Source organism: Asterias rubens, chromosome 2, assembly GCF_902459465.1.
Source record: "Asterias rubens chromosome 2, eAstRub1.3, whole genome shotgun sequence".
Classification (NCBI taxonomy): Eukaryota; Metazoa; Echinodermata; class Asteroidea; order Forcipulatida; family Asteriidae; genus Asterias; species Asterias rubens.
The window spans coordinates 19,334,593-19,352,460 of NC_047063.1; the positions used below are offsets into that span (position 1 = coordinate 19,334,593).

At 39.4% G+C, this 17,868-nt stretch overlaps 1 protein-coding gene across 1 annotated transcript; it reads right to left on the bottom strand.

The window, feature by feature from the left end:
* Window positions 1-16,284: 16,284 nt before the first annotated feature.
* On the bottom strand, window positions 16,285-16,683 carry LOC117305300 (pulmonary surfactant-associated protein D-like). The gene has a single exon (XM_033790152.1). It carries the CDS (start codon window positions 16,681-16,683, stop codon window positions 16,285-16,287), a length of 399 nt encoding a protein of 132 aa, XP_033646043.1.
* Window positions 16,684-17,868: the final 1,185 nt, after the last annotated feature.

Here is a 17,868-nt window from a genome sequence, read left to right on the forward strand (position 1 = left end):
CACTGACTTGTAGCACGACTCGCCAAATAATACCCACTCAGAGGGGCAGCTCAAACCTTCATTGCAGCTCGATATCACAAAATAAAAGGCAACTGCGAACAGAAGAACTAAGGTCTTCATGATTGACTTCAAAATGACTGCACGAAAGATGTAGAAGCCTCTCGATGAAAATCAGTTCAATGTGATAACCTTTGCTGGCTTTACTGGATCTAGAAAAACCAATATTGATAGCAGCGCTTCGCCTACTATAGTACCTCTAGGTAGGCTAACAGTTAGCTATTTATTAAATAATCAAAAGCGTCGTTTGTTCAAGTCTGTGCGTCATGTTGCCATATTTGGTTTTTTTTTTAATCTCAATTAAATATTTGTTAGCATGTCTTACTCTTTTGTCTGCCAATCCATTAGCCAGGATACTTAACAAAAGTGCACTTAGGCCATAACGAATTGGGGTTTTTTTAAGTTTTTTTTTTTACAGTATGGTTATCGGTAATAAGTCATTGTGTCTTTACTTTAACGAGGAGGCCTTGGCGAGAAAGATCGATACCAAACCGAATGGTGTTTAAAACACTCAATACGTCTAGTGATGTATACACAAATCATTGTTATGCAGTCATTGGTTCTCATACAGGAGTCAATTAATTTCCATCTTATAGGCAGTGGACACTATTGGTAAGTACTCAAAATAATTATTAGCATAAAACCTTACTTGGTAACGAGTAACGGGGAGAGGTTGATAGTTTAAAGTCACCTGGAAATAGAATTGTTTTTCTTTCAAACATAAGAGTGTATGCTTACGAACAATAAAACAATTTTTTTAGTAATTGTTTGTTTATATGTTTAAAAATATATAAAGTTGTTTGGGGGCTGACTCCGCCTACCCCTTTTGTGACGTCAATCGAGGCAGACTTTGCCTGCAATGCGTATAGTAAACACGTTCAAAGTACATGTATGTCCAAGTCGTGAGTTGGTACATTTCAAAATGTGTTTGTCTGCATTCAGCAGCAATACACCTGGTCGGCATTGCCGGAAACGTACAAACTCACGACTTGGTCCGTACATGTACTTTGCAATTGTGTTTACTCTACGCATTACAGGCAAAGTCTGCCTCAATTGACGTCACGAACAGCGCCCTCTCGGGTCGGGGTCTACTCTTAAATTTGTAAATAACATAAGAACTTATTTTTTAAAACCTTAGTTAACTGTTTATTCACATTCCACTCATCAAAATACATATATTAGTGACAAAAGCTTTATTTTGAAAAAAATACCACTTCCAGGTGACTTTAAAACATTATGAGAAACGACTCCCTCTTAAGTAGAGTAGTTTTCGAGAAGGAAGAGATTTTCCACGAATTTGTTTTCGAGACATCATATTTACAATTTGAGGTCTCGAAATCAAGGATCGAAAAGCATACAACTTCATGTGACAAGGGTGTTTTTCTTTCATCATTATCTCGCAACTTCGATGACCGATTGAGCTCAAATTTTCACAGGTTTGTTATTTTATGCATATGTTGAGATACATGAAGTGAGAAGACTGGTCTTTGACAATTACCAATAGTGTCCACTGTCTTTAACCATGGTTTAACGACGTTGATCCAACTAACCTGTGCCCAGTTCGTGTTTTAAATGTACGCAGTGACGTAATCTACGAGGAGGACGTGGAGTGGGATCAAATAAGTGGATTTGAGCATTTTCTTTCTCCATGATTTGAGGGACGATAACCATTCGCATCGAACCATGGGGTTGGGTGGTACAATAATTAAGGTATCCAGAATAAGCTATTTTCACTTCGATGGAGCAAAAACTACGTAATAATGTTAGAAGCTACAAATTAAAAAGGTATAGCAACGTCTTCCAACACCAATCAAATTATTTACATTAATAAATACAAATGTTGAGTCCTCTGATAACATCATGGCTAATGATACGGAAAGAGGGCGACGTGCGCAGTACCTGGGTTGAGAGTTCATAATTCTATTTATAGCTAGCTAGCCACAGTCCTGTTGTCATTGATGACGACAGCTCCCCTTAAACTTAAAGGTATAACCTTTAAAAAAGTACCATCTGCGCATAATGTTCACTTGGGTTGGGCTCTCCTGGATACCAGTTGAAGAAACTACATTCTTCGCCTCCCTCTCCGGGCTGCAACCACTTCTCTTCTTCTTCCCTATCAGTGCAGCCAACCCATACCTTAGGCTTACTATTTAGGTCTACGACTTTACTGGGCATCTCAAGTATAAACTGATTCCCCTTGAGTGACGTAGGAACTGCAACACGGCCGCTCATATCAGCACAGGTTTTGACCGCGTCATCAAAAGTCATTTCTTCCATCACTGACTTGTAGCATGACTCGCCAAATAATACCCACTCAGATGGGCAGATCAAACCTTCATCGCAGCTCGATACCACGAAATAAAAGGCAACTGCGAACAGTACAACTAGGGTCTACATGATTGACTTCAAAATGAATGCAGGAATGATGTAGAAGCTTCTCTGATGGAAATCAGTTGACAATGTGATGACCTCTGCCGGTTTCGCCAGAACTCCAACTTACTTGAGCGACGCTTAAAATGCCTTTACGTTGGAACCATCAGGTAGTAACAGTTGGCTTTTAAAAGCATCTAGTCTTTTCAAGTCAGTGCGTCACGTTGCTATGGTGATCACGTTATCTTTTCTAGCATTTCTGATTCTTTGGCGAACCAATCCGTAGCCAGTACACCCAATAAAAGATATGAAACACGAACAATTTTATATTGATTAGTCATTGGGTCTCTACTTAACGAGGAGGCCTTGACCGAATATTACGACGGAGTATATACAAACGCAACTCAATACTGGTGACGTAATAAACGATTCACTGTGGTTAAGCCATTGGTTGGCACATGGGTATATTCCAATCCTAGATGGCCCTCGCGGTGTGGAGTGGCACCAAATAAATGATTTGGAGATGCAAACCATTCGTATCGAGCCATTCGTTGGGGCGGGTGGGGCTCCCGTCCCTGTCCCCTGCTGGTTACGCCTTTGCATTTGCAATGCTTGCTTACAAGGCAGCCAAAGTGACTACTGTCTACAAGAGGCTATGAAGACTGCTGCAATTAGTAATTACACGTACTCTTCACATTGATGTTCAAAGAGGTCCAAAAGGGTTCACTTCCATGTAGTGAAGCTACATCATACTAGGAGATAAAACCTACTTAAACCACAAGTTTAGCATCTTCTTAAACAACATTAAATAATCTAAAATATTATCAACACATGAAAAAGTCTCTGATAATATCTTGCAGAGACATTGAGTGGCTATTTGTGTACGTTACATCGTGCCTCCTAGCTCAAATAAAGTGTACATTTATTTAGTAAGATACCAATAAATGAAGTTGAGTTACATATGAGGGGCACTATCGTCGTGATCGTTAGGAGACATATTTATGTGGCTAAACACGGAATGATGAACTCTCACCAAGTTACTGCACACAAGGACACCGTGACGTCCTTCCACCATAATGATGGATAGAGGGCGCAATGCGTGCAGTAGCTGGGTGAGGCCAACATAAAAAATAATCGGGCCTGCTATGACCATGAGGACGACCCTTTAAAAGTGACTACCAAATTTTTGCGGTAATACGTGAACAAAAACCGATTTTTTTTTTACACCGTATAGTGGCGGAATGAATGATTCCACTTTAAAAAAAAAACCTTTTACAGTTACATGTTAAAATGTTTGTAGCTGACTGATAGACGTACTTTTATTTTTCAGGACCCCCCCCCCCAAAAAAAAAAATAATAATAATAATAATTTTGAGTTTTTAACTAACAACCACTAGTCAAAGGAGTGTTCGGGTCTGAAATATTTTGTCCGTGGAAATGTAATTTTGTTGTCAGTTTCATTGCCATTGCCCAAATCACACTGTGTCAATTAACTCACATACGGCATATTCCGGATAATAGTTAATGAATTGACAACTTTCGTAAGTGCCGCAGAATGATGCACACAGGGCAACGTTGAGGGCTGTACCATGGGCTGTACTGATCTTGCGCATCACGTGGTGCCGGGGGCACGCGTCATCCTTCAGGTACCACATAAGTGATGACGTAAACCGAGAAGGTGTTACTGTGGACTTGCCGTAAAGAAAGCACGTGCGGTTGTTTGGCGTGTCTGCGTGATGGGTGGAATAAATATAAACAGTATATATATACGTGACCCGCTGTGGCGGTTTCAACTTTCCGCCGTGTTCAGTTTTCCGAATGACCAAATACGGTAACATTACGTCTGGCGATGCCTGCGCACAGCAAGCGAAAGTAGTCCATTTTTAGCGCCGTATTGAGTCATCCGTGTTACTCTCCCGGTAGCTGTCATGGCAGCGTCCACGAGTACAACGAGCGGCGAACGCGTGGATCGTATGAGAGAATTTGGTGTGAAGACCAAGCAAATTTTCCAGTATTTATACCGAACGAGCGTCAGAGAATCAGAAGAATTTTTTATTATTCTGGTTTAGTTTATTAAATATAATTATTACCGTTTTTTATTTTATTTGTTTAGTTATTTTTTTTATTTCACTGAACTACAGTACTTGCCAGGGTACTCGCGGCGGTATTTTTGTCTGGCTACGTCACCCGGAAAACTGAACACGCCGGAAAGCTAAAATCGTTCGAACAACGTGTTGAAATGTCCGGCTACGTCACCCGGAAAACTGAACACGGCGGAAGACTGAAACCGCCACACCGCTACGTGAAAATGAGTCAGATGTCGCCCAATGCATTATCAAGTAATGGACAGTTTAATGTGGAAAAAAAATCTATATTTGCATGGTTAACCTTTAGAACACTTGCTTTTAGGCAATTAAGCTGTGAATACAACAGCTTTGTGGTCACACTTATGTCTAATTTGTATCCTTTTGCACACAATGGTAGTTTAAAACATCACTTTACTTGTAATTCGTTTTTCAGAAAAAAATTATGTATTGCCTAATTTCAAACGGAAGTAACTCAGCAACGCGAAACACCCCAAAGCTAAGACATATACATAATTACTGCTGTTGGTGTGTTCTTTCGAACCATGCATATAACTCCATCCTTGAAATTGTCAACATCTGACTCATTTTCACGTAGCGGGTCACATTACTTGGTACCTCACCATGCAATGCCTCAAATCCTATATAAACATTATAAAGAGAATATTTCACTCTACAAATAAAAGGCAAGCTGCTTTTCTTTAAACAATTTTATTGCAAATTTATGGCGACACAAAGTATTGAGAAAACAGAAGACTTTGAATCGAAAGGTTTACTTTGGATATTGAAATGATCATTGGTGTGTTTTCTTTGTAGTTTAGGAATATCAGGAGCTCTTTCGAAGATGGGGCCACTTTTTTGTTAATTTTTTTTTTTTGGGGGGGGGGGGGGGGGGGGAAGGGGGAAGGGGAGAAACACACACACACACACGCACACACACACCCTTACCTGGTTCTTGCACGGTGATAGAATCGGCAAACGGAGATTCTGTTGAAGATGGCACTGATGTCTCCGAAACCATTGTCGGTCGAGTGGTTTCAGTCGATATCCTTTCTACAACCGATGCTTTTGCAGCTGATGACGTTGCAACTTCAGCCGGTGACGTTGCACTTGCAGTTGATGGTGTTGTCAACGACGTTGTAAACTCAGACGATGCGGTCGTAACTTCAGCCAATTTAGACGACGCGGTTGTAACTGCGGCCGTTGACGTTGTAACTGCGGCTGACGCTGTAGACGACGCGGTTGTAACTTCAGCCGATGACGTTGTAAACTTAGACGACGTCACAACTGCGGCTGATGACGGTGTTTCAGACGACGTAGTTGTCAATGAAGCCGGTGACATTGTAACTGCTGACGATGCGGTTGCAACTGCAGCCGGTGATGTCATAACTGCAGCGGATGTCTTCGCCACTACGGTTGTGGATAGCTTTTCTTTCGTCTGTGTTCCCTCCTCACACATGACGGGACTCAGTGTCAACTCACAATCGACATCGTACTCAGCGGAATCCGCTACATCCTTCTTATCTTGAAAGAATAAAACGCATGTGCTCGTAACAGGAGCAGGATTCGGGAAACCCAATCGCCATTCTGTGCAATAAACAAGAATGAAACAAAATCAATTATTCTCGCAAACCGGTCATTCAATCAGTGACAGTTAATGAAAGCAGAAACAAGTTCCATATCGCAGCAGAGGCGGGGGTAAAAAATGGCATATACGCGGTCAAGATTACAATGACAACAGTATACAGTGATGACTCATTTTAATATTTGCCAAAAATGTACAGATGGCAGCGGGTCATACTTCCTGCTTTTTGAAAAATAGGATATCGAGTCCGGGAATCGAACCCAAGACCATCTGCATTTTAGAAATGATGTCTCGAGTTAACCACTCTGACAGACTACTGAGCGTGCACATTTATGAATGGATATGTGAATTTACCATTTTTAGGACGTAGTTTAAGGACTATTTGGATGGTACAGAGGGGTTTGATCTCCCCGAAATTGTTCACACACACAAACAAAACAAAATGTAAATTTTGTTTTTAAATTTCAATACAGGATAAAAATGGTTTTGTCTTGCTCTGACCAATATTTCTCTCATTTGCTGCTGTGCCTGATTCGTCCCCACTGTTGTTGTGCCCGAATTCGGTAAAAAGGGCAGTTTCCCCCTGCCCTTTAGTCTTTAATCAATGCACGCGGCAGCTATAACCCATGATGTCACGCACGAAAAAGACCATCGCTGTGTGATATCTGGGGTCATGTTTGACATCTGGGGTGCTGCGTGCGCCTTGACTAAAGGCCCCATGCCCCCTGCTGGGTCATACTCCTATTTGATAGATATATTAAGCCACCCTGGAGTTGTATTTTCCTTGACAAACTTACTCCAGAAACCCCCGTAATCCGCCGCTCCTCTGTAATAGACACTTTCATCTATACACGTAAACTCCGGCGATCCAGACGGTGATTTGCAGCCAACCCACACAACAAATTCCCTGTCCCCCTGTGCTACCATGAGCGTCAATACGTCATCGAGTTCCCGTTGAGTGTTGATCACCACCACGCTGCCTCCGACATCAGCGCAGATACCGACGGCGTCACTGTAGATGTATTTGTATGGAGCTACGACGTGTAAGTACAGGCAGCTCTCGCCGATCAATTTGAATCGCGGGTCTGAGCAACCTTAAAATGAGAAAGCCAAATCAGAATATAAAAATCCACAACAGTCAGGTGTGACCCATATCTGCGTCAGGCTGACCTGTAAACTGGTTAAAACTGTTTTTGTTTGTTTTTGTTTTTGGTGGGGGGGGGGGGGGTGGGGTATAACTTTGACTCTGTTTATAGTTTGTACCCTTTCTGTGTAATGTTGACAAGAATAAGCGATCCAGAGATTTCGTTTGCCCCTGTGTTTTCTTTCTACTGGGTTGGATTAGGGGCGGTTTGGCTTTATAAAATAGCAACAAGGTTAACCATCATTAAAGTTTGCACGTGGCCGATCGCGAAATTTAGACGTTTTAAAATTCCCGTATGGATGCATTAAACGTGTCCACATCTCAAGCAAACATGATTTTTTTTAAATACAAATTGCTCAAAACCTTCAGCTGATGTGTCCCTCCGATTGAAACGCAGGTTATTTGTCCCTTTAGTTTCAATCAATAGAGTAAATTCTAGTAGAAAACTTAAAGGCAGTGGACACTATTGGTAATTACTCAAAATACTTATTGGCGTAAAACCTTTCTTGGTGACGAGTAATGGGGACAGGTTGATGGTATAAAGCATTGTGAGAAACGTCTCCCTCTGAGAAGTAATTTTCAACGAACTTGATTTCGAGGCCTCAGATTTAGAACTTGAGGTATCGAAATCAACCATCTAAACGCACACAACTTCATGTGACAAGGGTTATTTTTTTCTTCATTATTATCTCGCTACTTCAATGACCGATTGGGCTAAAAGTTTCACAGGTTTGTTGTTTGATGCATATAATATGTTTAGATACACCAGCTGTAAAGGCTAGTCTTTGACATTTACCAATAGTGTCCACTGCGTTAAAGGGATGCTGCAGTGAATTAAAATAAAACAGTTAATTTTGTGGATTGTTACCGCCCTCTACCATCGACGTCACAGCGGCAAAAAGAGTCTGGTCCCCAATTACACGCGCCTAGGTACCAGGCCACACTGTGCACACGTCTCTATATGCACACAGCCAGGGGCCCGACGGCTCGGGTTCCCGACATGACGTCAAGTTTATGCCCCTAATCTCTTGAAAACCATTTTTAAAATACTTGCGCATTTAATAAAATACAAAAAATATATTTCAGGTTTAAAAAGTCATGTTTTCTCGTTTAAATTATTTAAAATACACTGCAGCCACCCTTTAAGGAGTTGTCCGCCTTAACGTTATTTCACTCACCTTCAGTGTAAGCAATGGCCACCAATGATGAACACATGAGTAGAACTACCATGACTCGGTGGAGGCCAGCAACCGTGCGCAACTCCATTACAACCCGTCAACCTACTGCGTGAATTCTACAAGAATAAATAAAGTTGGACAGCAATGAAGTAGATCATGTATACATTGGTAATGACCCCGACAAAATGGAAACGCATCATGCGAAATTATTTCGTCTGCCCCATCCTTGATTTGAATCCAAAATGTGCCTCAAGTTTATTTAGTATGGCGCATGTCTCCATTGAGCTATGCTCTAAATGGTTGCACCCGATAGATTTAGAAGATTTGTTATTAAACTATTTCTGTGACGTCATTCTATTGTTAAAAGTGTAGATTATTTTTACGAATCTACACTTTATTACGTTGCGTGTAGATTCATTACACATTGAAAATTAATGTCTTTCCAAAATGAAAGATAGCATAAAGTGAAACAATACATAGCTTAAACTATGATCTTTCAATTAATTATTGCAAAAATATTTTAGAATGTTTACACGTACTTGATAATGTTGCAAGCACTACACATAAACATTAATATGCCTATACATTTTGTAAAAAATAAATAAAATGTCACCAACCATCGTTTTACAACGTGTACAAATTTAGATAGACTAAATACTGTTGTTTATATTCAGAAATCACATTAATTGAAACTGTTACATATAGCCAATGGGGGAAACAGTTTAAGTCAAAGAATAGACTCTAAAGTGTAGATTCGTAAATACGAATCTACACTTTCTCGTCCATTCTCCTTAACAGAATGGGGGAAAATCCTCTCCCGACATTTCTGTGTAGAAAATTGGGGTCACTGAAAATTGTCAACGTTTTGATGAAACCAATAACACGAGCAAAATGTATACTTGTACATGTTAACAACACACTTAATAACAAAACTCGTTGCAAAACTGCAAAACAATCTAAAGCATTATAGAGAAAGTTTGGGTGGTGTTGACAACGTACCCCAGAGGACGTTGCAACCAAACATGTTCCTGGATGTAGTTATTTTTTAGCAAAAATTTATACCCGTCAAACTTATGGTGTCCTTACCTTTGAAAATGACTCGATATTTTTTTAAACGATAACACACTGCAGCCTACCCGGTATAATTTTCGAGCTCGCTCATTAACAGTCCTCCAAAACCTGTTGGAACGTACCGAAACTCCTCTATAGTAATCTTTTGGGTAAATCTGAGCAGACGTAGGTTTTTGTTTTTAGCGGTCACTCTTTATGGTGTTTTCCTCTTTCTGTGCGTGCGTCTAAAAAATTCACCGCCAATTTCTCACTGCTCTTATTATTACCAACGATCACCGTCAAGAGGCGTCATCTCAAGAGGCAGTAATTTATCATAATTGTCTTATTTCGGTCTTTTTTCATATTACTTAATTGAGTGTGTGAATGGCTCCCGGCACGCAAGTGAGGAAAATTGATAAACTTTGGCGTGATGTCGTTTCCAGGACAATGGTGTATACGGCTCTCTTAGTATTTATGCATGAGGTACGTCACAATTCTAACCCGAAACGAGGCTATAGCACAGCCACTGCAAGTGGTGGCGGACTCTTTTTGAGTAATATTAAGAGAAAGAGAGGCGTAAACGCCTCTCTTAATACTTATGCATGACGTCATAATTCTTACTCAAAATGAGGCTATGGGCGCACGTTCCCCGTCACCTGCAGTGGCTGCACCCATCGCCTCGTTTTGAGTTAGCATTGTGACGTACCTCATGCATAAATATTAAGAGAGGCGTATAGCCTCATTTTGGGTAAGATTTATGAACCGACACGCGCTTCCAACGTTGATAGCGCATCGTGGGCGATATACCGAGCGGTTTAATTCGGTGAAGGTTGTGACAAAATCATTAAAGGTACACGTTGCCTTTAAACCGGGTGTGTTGGTAACCAATTACAAAATGTATATGTTAAAAATTATAAGATAATGATCCTTACAAAAAATATGCCTCGAAATTGCGTGGTTTTCCTTTTACTTTGTTAACTCACTACGGGTCGGCTATAACTTTTGTGAGTCAAAAATTTGACTCCACAAAATAATTGGCGTGCCGTGTTAGTTCACAATATTTTTAAAGGAAAACTGCACAATTTCGATGCACATTTTGTGTGGAACATTATATTCTGCAGATGAAACACCTTTCTAACCAGTATGCGTTTCATAACGAACGGTTCACAAACTTGCCAGATACACGGCAACGCGACCCTTTAAAGCCATTATACACTTTCGGACAAGAAAAAAAATAAAAATTCGAAGATTTACAAATAACTTACAGGGTTTACAGAAGTTAATGGTAAAAGACTTCTCTTGAAATAATATTATCTGAAATGCTTTACTTTTTGAGAAAACATTAAAACAATTATCAATTCTCAACAACGAGAATTACGGATTACCTATACTAGTAAACACATGTCATGACACGGCGAAACGTGCGGAAACAAGGGTGGGTTTTCCCGTTATTTTCTCCCGACTCCGATGACCGATTGAGCCTAGATTTTCACAGGTTTGTTATTTTATATATAAGTTGTGATACATGAAGTGTGGGCCTTGGATAAAACTGTTTACCGAAAGTGTCCAATGGCTTTAAAGGCAGTGGACACTATTGGTAATTACTCATAATAACTTTAAACATAAAACCTTTCTTGATTACGAGTAATGGGGAGATGTTGATAGTATAAAACAGAGTGAGAAACGGCTCCCTGTAAAATGGAGTAGTTTTCGAGAAAGAAGCAATTTTCCCAAATGCAACAAGGGTGTTTTTTTCTCCTATTAATATCTCGCAACTTCGACGACCGATTGAGCTCAAATTTCTACAGGTTTGTTATTTTATGCATATGTTGAGATACACCAACTGTGAAGGCTAGTCTTTGACAATTACCAATAGTGTCCCATGTCTTTAAAGGCAGTGGACACTATTGGTAATTACTCAAAATAATTGTTAGCATAAAACCTTATTTGGTAACGAGTAATGGGGAGAGGTTGGTATAAAACATTGTGAGAAACGGCTCCATATGAAGTAACGTAGTTTTCGAGAAAGAAGTAATTTTTTATTATTATTATTATTATATTATTTCACTGAAATATTTTATGTTTTAATACTATTAAATATGTTATGCTTTAATACTATTAATATTAATATTAGTATTAATATTATATTCCGAAATAACTTCAGAGATAACGTATTAATATTATATTCCGAAATAACTTCAGAGATAAACGCAGACGGGTTTGTTTTAGCTTAAAATTATTTCATTAGACGCCACTGACCATCATCTTCGATGGTAGCCTTTAGTCAAGGCGCACGCGGCACACCGGATAGCACGCACAACCCCCAAAATGTAACGCACGAAAAAAGACTATCTCCCATCAAAATCGTTGGCAAAATGTAAAGAAAAACATAAGGCCCACAAAACGAGTTGGTGATAGTCTTTTTTCGTGCGTTACATTTTGGGGTTGTGCGTGCTATCCGGTGTGCCGCGTGCACCTTGACTAAAGGCTACTTCGATGGCAACAGTGGAAACGTACTCGTGTCACCCGCTGCACAACGACGCTCCGCACGTGAAAGCCTTTCACGCGTTTATAAACAACTCATCAACAATTATAGACAGATTTGTGAGCCCAATAAAAAGGGGGTACAGCTAAACGTTGTGACCTGATGGGTTGTTAATTAGCCCAAACACAAACAAAACGAAATGGAAGCACAAGGGAAATGCTAACATAAAATACGAGCAAAAGTTTATTTCAAAATCTGTAAATAAAATAAATACAAGCCGAAATAAAAGATTAAATTAATTCTTATCAAAGTGCGCAATAACCAAACAACCAAGCAACCACCACCCCCCCCCCCCAAAAAAAGAAAATAAACCCATGCAAACACGTTAACAATAAATGAACAACTCGGTAGTAAACGAATAGGCACGATTCAGAAATAAATTTACTTCGTAATTAATGAGCCAACCAACCTACCTAAATGCTCGTAGGACCTAATGATTAAATGCTAAAGTCATTAGTTTGTGACATTATCATGGTAGTGAAAGAAAATATAACATTGATCCAAACTTATAGCCTATGCCTCGAAATTACACGGTTTGACTTAAACGTCGTCCATTTTTTTACTCTACACAAAATGGCCGAACATGTATAGTTCTCAAAGTAAAATGAAAACCGTGCAATTTCGAGGCTTATTTTTGCACGTGGATCAAAGTATTATACTTTAAAACATCTTTCTAACCATATGCATTTTATAACAAACAATTAACGCTTTCCAGGTCACCGTGGTCAAGTGGTTAGACTGCGGGACTTGCAATCACAAGGTTGTGAGTTTGAATCCCCCAGCTAAACCGCTGATTTCAAAATGACTAGAACAAATATTGTCGCCTAGCTACTGAATCACAATTTCTTGATTTATGCAATTCGTAATCAAAGACGTTAGACAAATGTTTGTTTGAGAGAGATTGGCTGTTCCCAGCTGAGTGTGTATATCCCTTTGTGGGAGTTTGAAGATCATTCAAACAAAGACCAACTCGCCCGATCCAAGGAAACGTGCCCCTTTAACCCTTTTAGATATTGGACCGCCCAGCCGCCTATCGGTGTACTTTAACATGGGGTAGGAGGAATTCCTCTAAAGAAACAACGTCATAATTCTTACCCAAAATGAGGCTATGGGCGCACGTCCCCCATCACTTACAGTGGCTGCGCCCATCGCCTCGTTTTGGATTAGCATTGTGATGTACATCATGCATAAAATATTAAGAAAGGCTTCCAAAAAAAGTAACATCAAAATAAAAATGGATAGTTATTGTACGCATTAGTCAACCTATGTATAGCTGTTTACAGATCAGTATTGTTTCCCCCTTCACAAGTGACTTTTTAAAATGTCGATGCTAATGATGATGAAATAATTTAGCTCTTACCCAACAAAACGCTCATTGAGAAAATGAAATTATCAATCATTGTGATGGTTTTGTTGAAAACTAACGCCATAGCAATAAATTAGTTTGAGCATCGATCCATATAAAAGCCTTTAGAAGCTATTGTGTACATTTTCACCTTATACAAACATTAATCGCCATACAAATTACCAGCAGCCGTTAACAAGAGGCATTTATTGTTCCCTTTGGACGTATGGCTTCTTATAAAACAAACATTACAGAAAAGGACATAAATTTAACATTAAAGGGAAGGTACACGTTTGGTATTTACTCAAAACAAATAACTAACTTATAAACTGACTTGGTAATCATCATTGGAGAGCTGTTGATAGTATAAAACATTGTGGGAAACGACTCCCTCTGAAGTAACGTAGTTTTTGAGAAAGAGGTAGTTTCTCACTACTCGAAGTCTTTTATCCCTATCTGAAAGCACACAAATACGTCCAACAATGGTGTTTTTTCTTTCATTATTTTCTCGCAACTTCGATGACCGATTGAGCCCAAATTTTCACAGGCTTGTTACTTTATGCTTCTGGTGGGATACACCAAGTGAGAACAGTGGTCTTTGACAATTACCAAACATGTACAGTGCCTTTAAGCCTTGGCTACCTTTTGAAATTTAAACCACGATTCTAGTTATATACTGCAAGAATCTTGAAAACTAATAACTTTTTCAGGAAACTCGGGCGGTACAGGGACAGAGGCTTAAAGGCACTGGACACTATTGGTAATTGCTTAAAATAACTGTTGGCATAAAAACTTACTTGGTAACGGCCAATAGAGAGATGTTGATAGTATAAAACATTGTGGGAAACGGCTCCCTCTGAAGTAACGTCGTTTTCGAAAAAAAAGTTATTAACTCACTAAACATAATATTTGAATTTGATTTCGAGACCTCAGAATTTGATTTTGAGGTCCCGAATTTCAAGCATCCGAAAGCACATGACTTCGTGTGATAAGGGTGTTTTTCTTCCATTTATCTTGCAACATCGGCGACCAATTGAGTTCAAATGTCCACAGGTTTGTTATTTTGTGCATAGAAGTACACCAAGTGAGTAGACCGGTCTATGACAATTACCGAAGGTGTTCATCTTTAATGTAAAAAATGACATCTCGATCATCATTTTAAATTATTTTGACCCCAGTGTTAAAAGCGATAGCCTTAGTCGGGCTTCAATAGACAATAACGTTCTAACCATGTCCTAAATAAAATGTTGAGTGCAGAGTTGAGTGTCTATTATTGTTTACTTTTAGTTTAACAAATATCTCCTGCAACATTGTGAACGCCGACCTCTCTCTTTTACTATTACGTGGAGCATGTTATTTTGTCATTTCCATGTTCTTCATTCATTGAACGATGAATTTCAGCATAACGAAGTTGGGTGACTGGGGTTTGAAAATTATTACAAAGTCCGTTTGAGGGAACAGCAGTCTCTGTAGAATCTCAGCATTGCGAATATAAGTGCTCGTTTGTTTGTATAGACTCTGAAATACAACCTTCCAAGTTCGTATTAAGTTCAACCATTCATTCGAGGACAATGTGATGTCATAAACATGAAGCTTCGATCCATTTATTTTATTGTTTCTGGTAAAACTAGAGGGGAAAGTTACGTGCATCAAAACTGTAACCTACCCCAAAATTTAATAATATAATATAAATAACTGATCAATTATCATGATTATCGATCTAAATATTAATCGACAGAGAAATCCCGTCTTAAATCACTACGCAGTCATTTAAAATGTACAAACATTTATCCATCTCAATTTTGTCTTAGTAAGCATCCTCATGAGTGACGTCATTGAACTGACAAAATGATTTCCGCTGTCTACCATTGAAGAAGAGATGTCGAGCCCGGCAACTGAGCCACACGTGACCACCAATAGTGTGACTGAGTGGGCATGTGCCCGATGGGCAATTAACATCATGGGAAGGGTTTTGCGATTAGCAATGGGTCTCTCCCATGGATCTCTATTCCATGTTCAGCTAGCAAACCATGGGTCTAGCCCTATTGATACCATGCTGCCCCGTTACATTGAAGGTTTGTCCTCTACATCTTATTTAAAACAATACATTTTTACTTGGTGTTTTTTTTTTATATATATTTTTTAATGTAGAGTAAATAGCGACTGGACTTGTGGACAAGTCGTATGGTCCCTCCCACGCGGTGAGATAGTCGAGTTGTCACTGCTCTCGCGCGAACTGCTGGTTGCTGACTTATCGGGCAGCGCGTAGTAGTCGCGCAACAAGCAGTTTGAGCGGAGAGCACCGCTGCAACTCGACTATCTCACCGCGTGGAACCAACGACTTGTCTCCATAGCGACCTCATCATCAGTACAGACCAAGCGAAGGGCCTTTTTAGCATCTTATGTTTTGTCTTAAACCCTGCTCATTATTATTTTATAAAAGGGTCAACCTTTCAAAAGTCATAAGTTGCATTATTAAGGACAATGTGACGTCATAAAATAAAGCTTCTGATTTGTTGTTAGCAAATAAAGGAGGAAGTTAACGCAGGTTGAGCTTCGTGTCCATGAAATAAATACACCAAAAACTGTATACCGAAACATAATGTCAACAATTATCGACTGAAAGATCAATCGTTTAAAAGTAATGCGTTCTCAGTTCACTGTTCAGTCTATTTGAATGTTCTTCTTTAGTGTGATATGTTGTCCTATGTTGTCAGTTGTTGAAAAATAATAACAACAATTATCCACCGTCGTCTCTGTCAGAATCCACACAAGTGAATTTAATAAAGTGAATACAAAAAATGCTCTCCGCTGCTGTCAAGTAGTTTGTTGAAGGAGTGGCATCGAGGCTCATCGTTGATCCACACACGCGACCAAGCCCTTGATCTGTAACTCCTTGGTGATGTGACTGGCCAAGTAGATGGGATCATGCGAAGCGGCCGTTGGTGTCTGCCTGCAGGCAGTACAGGAGCGGGTTGGTTGGTGCGACGGCAGGGCGCTGACAAGCTACAAAGCACATCCCGTCACAGTCTCCGTCATACCAACTGCCATTGAGAAAAAGAACCATCTGAGCACAATCTTCAGGCTCTATATTGGGCTCTCCTGGATACCAGTTGAAGAAACTACATTCTTCGCCTCCCTCTCCTGGCTGCATCCACTTGCCTTCTTCCTTCTTATCAGTGCAGCCAACCCACACATTACTATATAGGTCTACGACTTTATTGATGACCATCTCAAAGATAAACTGATTCTCTGTTAGTGACGTAGGAACTACCAAGCCTCCGCTCATATCGGTACAGGTTTTGACTGCGTCTTGAAAAGTCATTTTCCCAATCCCTGACTTGTAGCATGACTCGCCAAATAATACCCACTCAGAGGGGCAGATCAAACCTTCATTGCAGCTCGATACCACGAAATAAAAGGCAACTGCGATCAGTAGAACAAAGGTCTTCATGATTGACTTCAAAACTAATGCAAGAAAGATATGCAAGACTTTCTGTGGAGATTAATCGGCAGTTTGATAATTTTGCAAGTCTCGCAATAGAAAATTCCAACTTGCATGAACAACTTTTAATAATATACCATCGGGTAACAGTTGGCTGTTAATAATAAGTATCTAATCAGTGTTGGAATAGGTGCTGCGTCATGTCGCCATGGAGATGCTATTATGATTATTTTTAACCAGCATTGTTACGATCGTCAATCCATATCTATAGGACACTATACAAACACCACGCACAAGGGAAATTATTTGTATACAGCATTATGGGTAATAGTAATTGTGTCTTGCAGAGAAAGATAGACATTGACGAGAGGGATCGATAAAAAATCAAACCAAGACCAAGTGCAAAATGTGTACTAACAAAAATCAATACGTCTGAGTGATGTATTTTTATATACTCACAAAAGAATTAACTCATTTTTTTTATTCAACTGGACACTATTGGTAATTTTTTGTCTAAGACCAGTTTTCTCACTTGGTGTATCTCAACATATGCGTAGAAATAACAAACCTGTGAAAATTTGAGCTCAATATTATTGGCCGTCGAAGTTGCGAGATAACTTTGAAAGAAAAAAAACACTCTTGTCATACGAAGTTGTGTGCTTTCAGATGTTTGATTTCGAGACCTAACATCTAATTCTGAGGTATCGAAATCAAAGTCGTGGAAAATTACTTCTTTCTAGAAAACTACTTCACTCTAGAGGGAGCCGTTTCTCACAATGATATGTTTTAATATCAACCTCTCCCCATTACTCGTTCTTAAGTAAGGTTTTATGCTAATAATTAGTGTCCACTGCCTTTAAAGCTATAAGTGTATACTCCAGGGGATAATGAACAAGTTTAATCTGAAAATGCTCAGATTCTCAGATTGTTTGTTCTAATATAATTACGGATTATTCTTCAACCGTGCAGATTTTCGGCGACATCATTCTGACGAAATTAAAACACGTGAGATTAAACAGAATGGCAAGAAACATATTAATTAGCACAAAACAAAATTTATAACAG

What these genes read in the sequence shown, in the direction of transcription:
- LOC117305300 (XM_033790152.1), bottom strand. Translation starts at nt 16,683, where the DNA reads ATGACTTTTCAAGACGCAGTCAAAACCTGTACCGATATGAGCGGAGGC.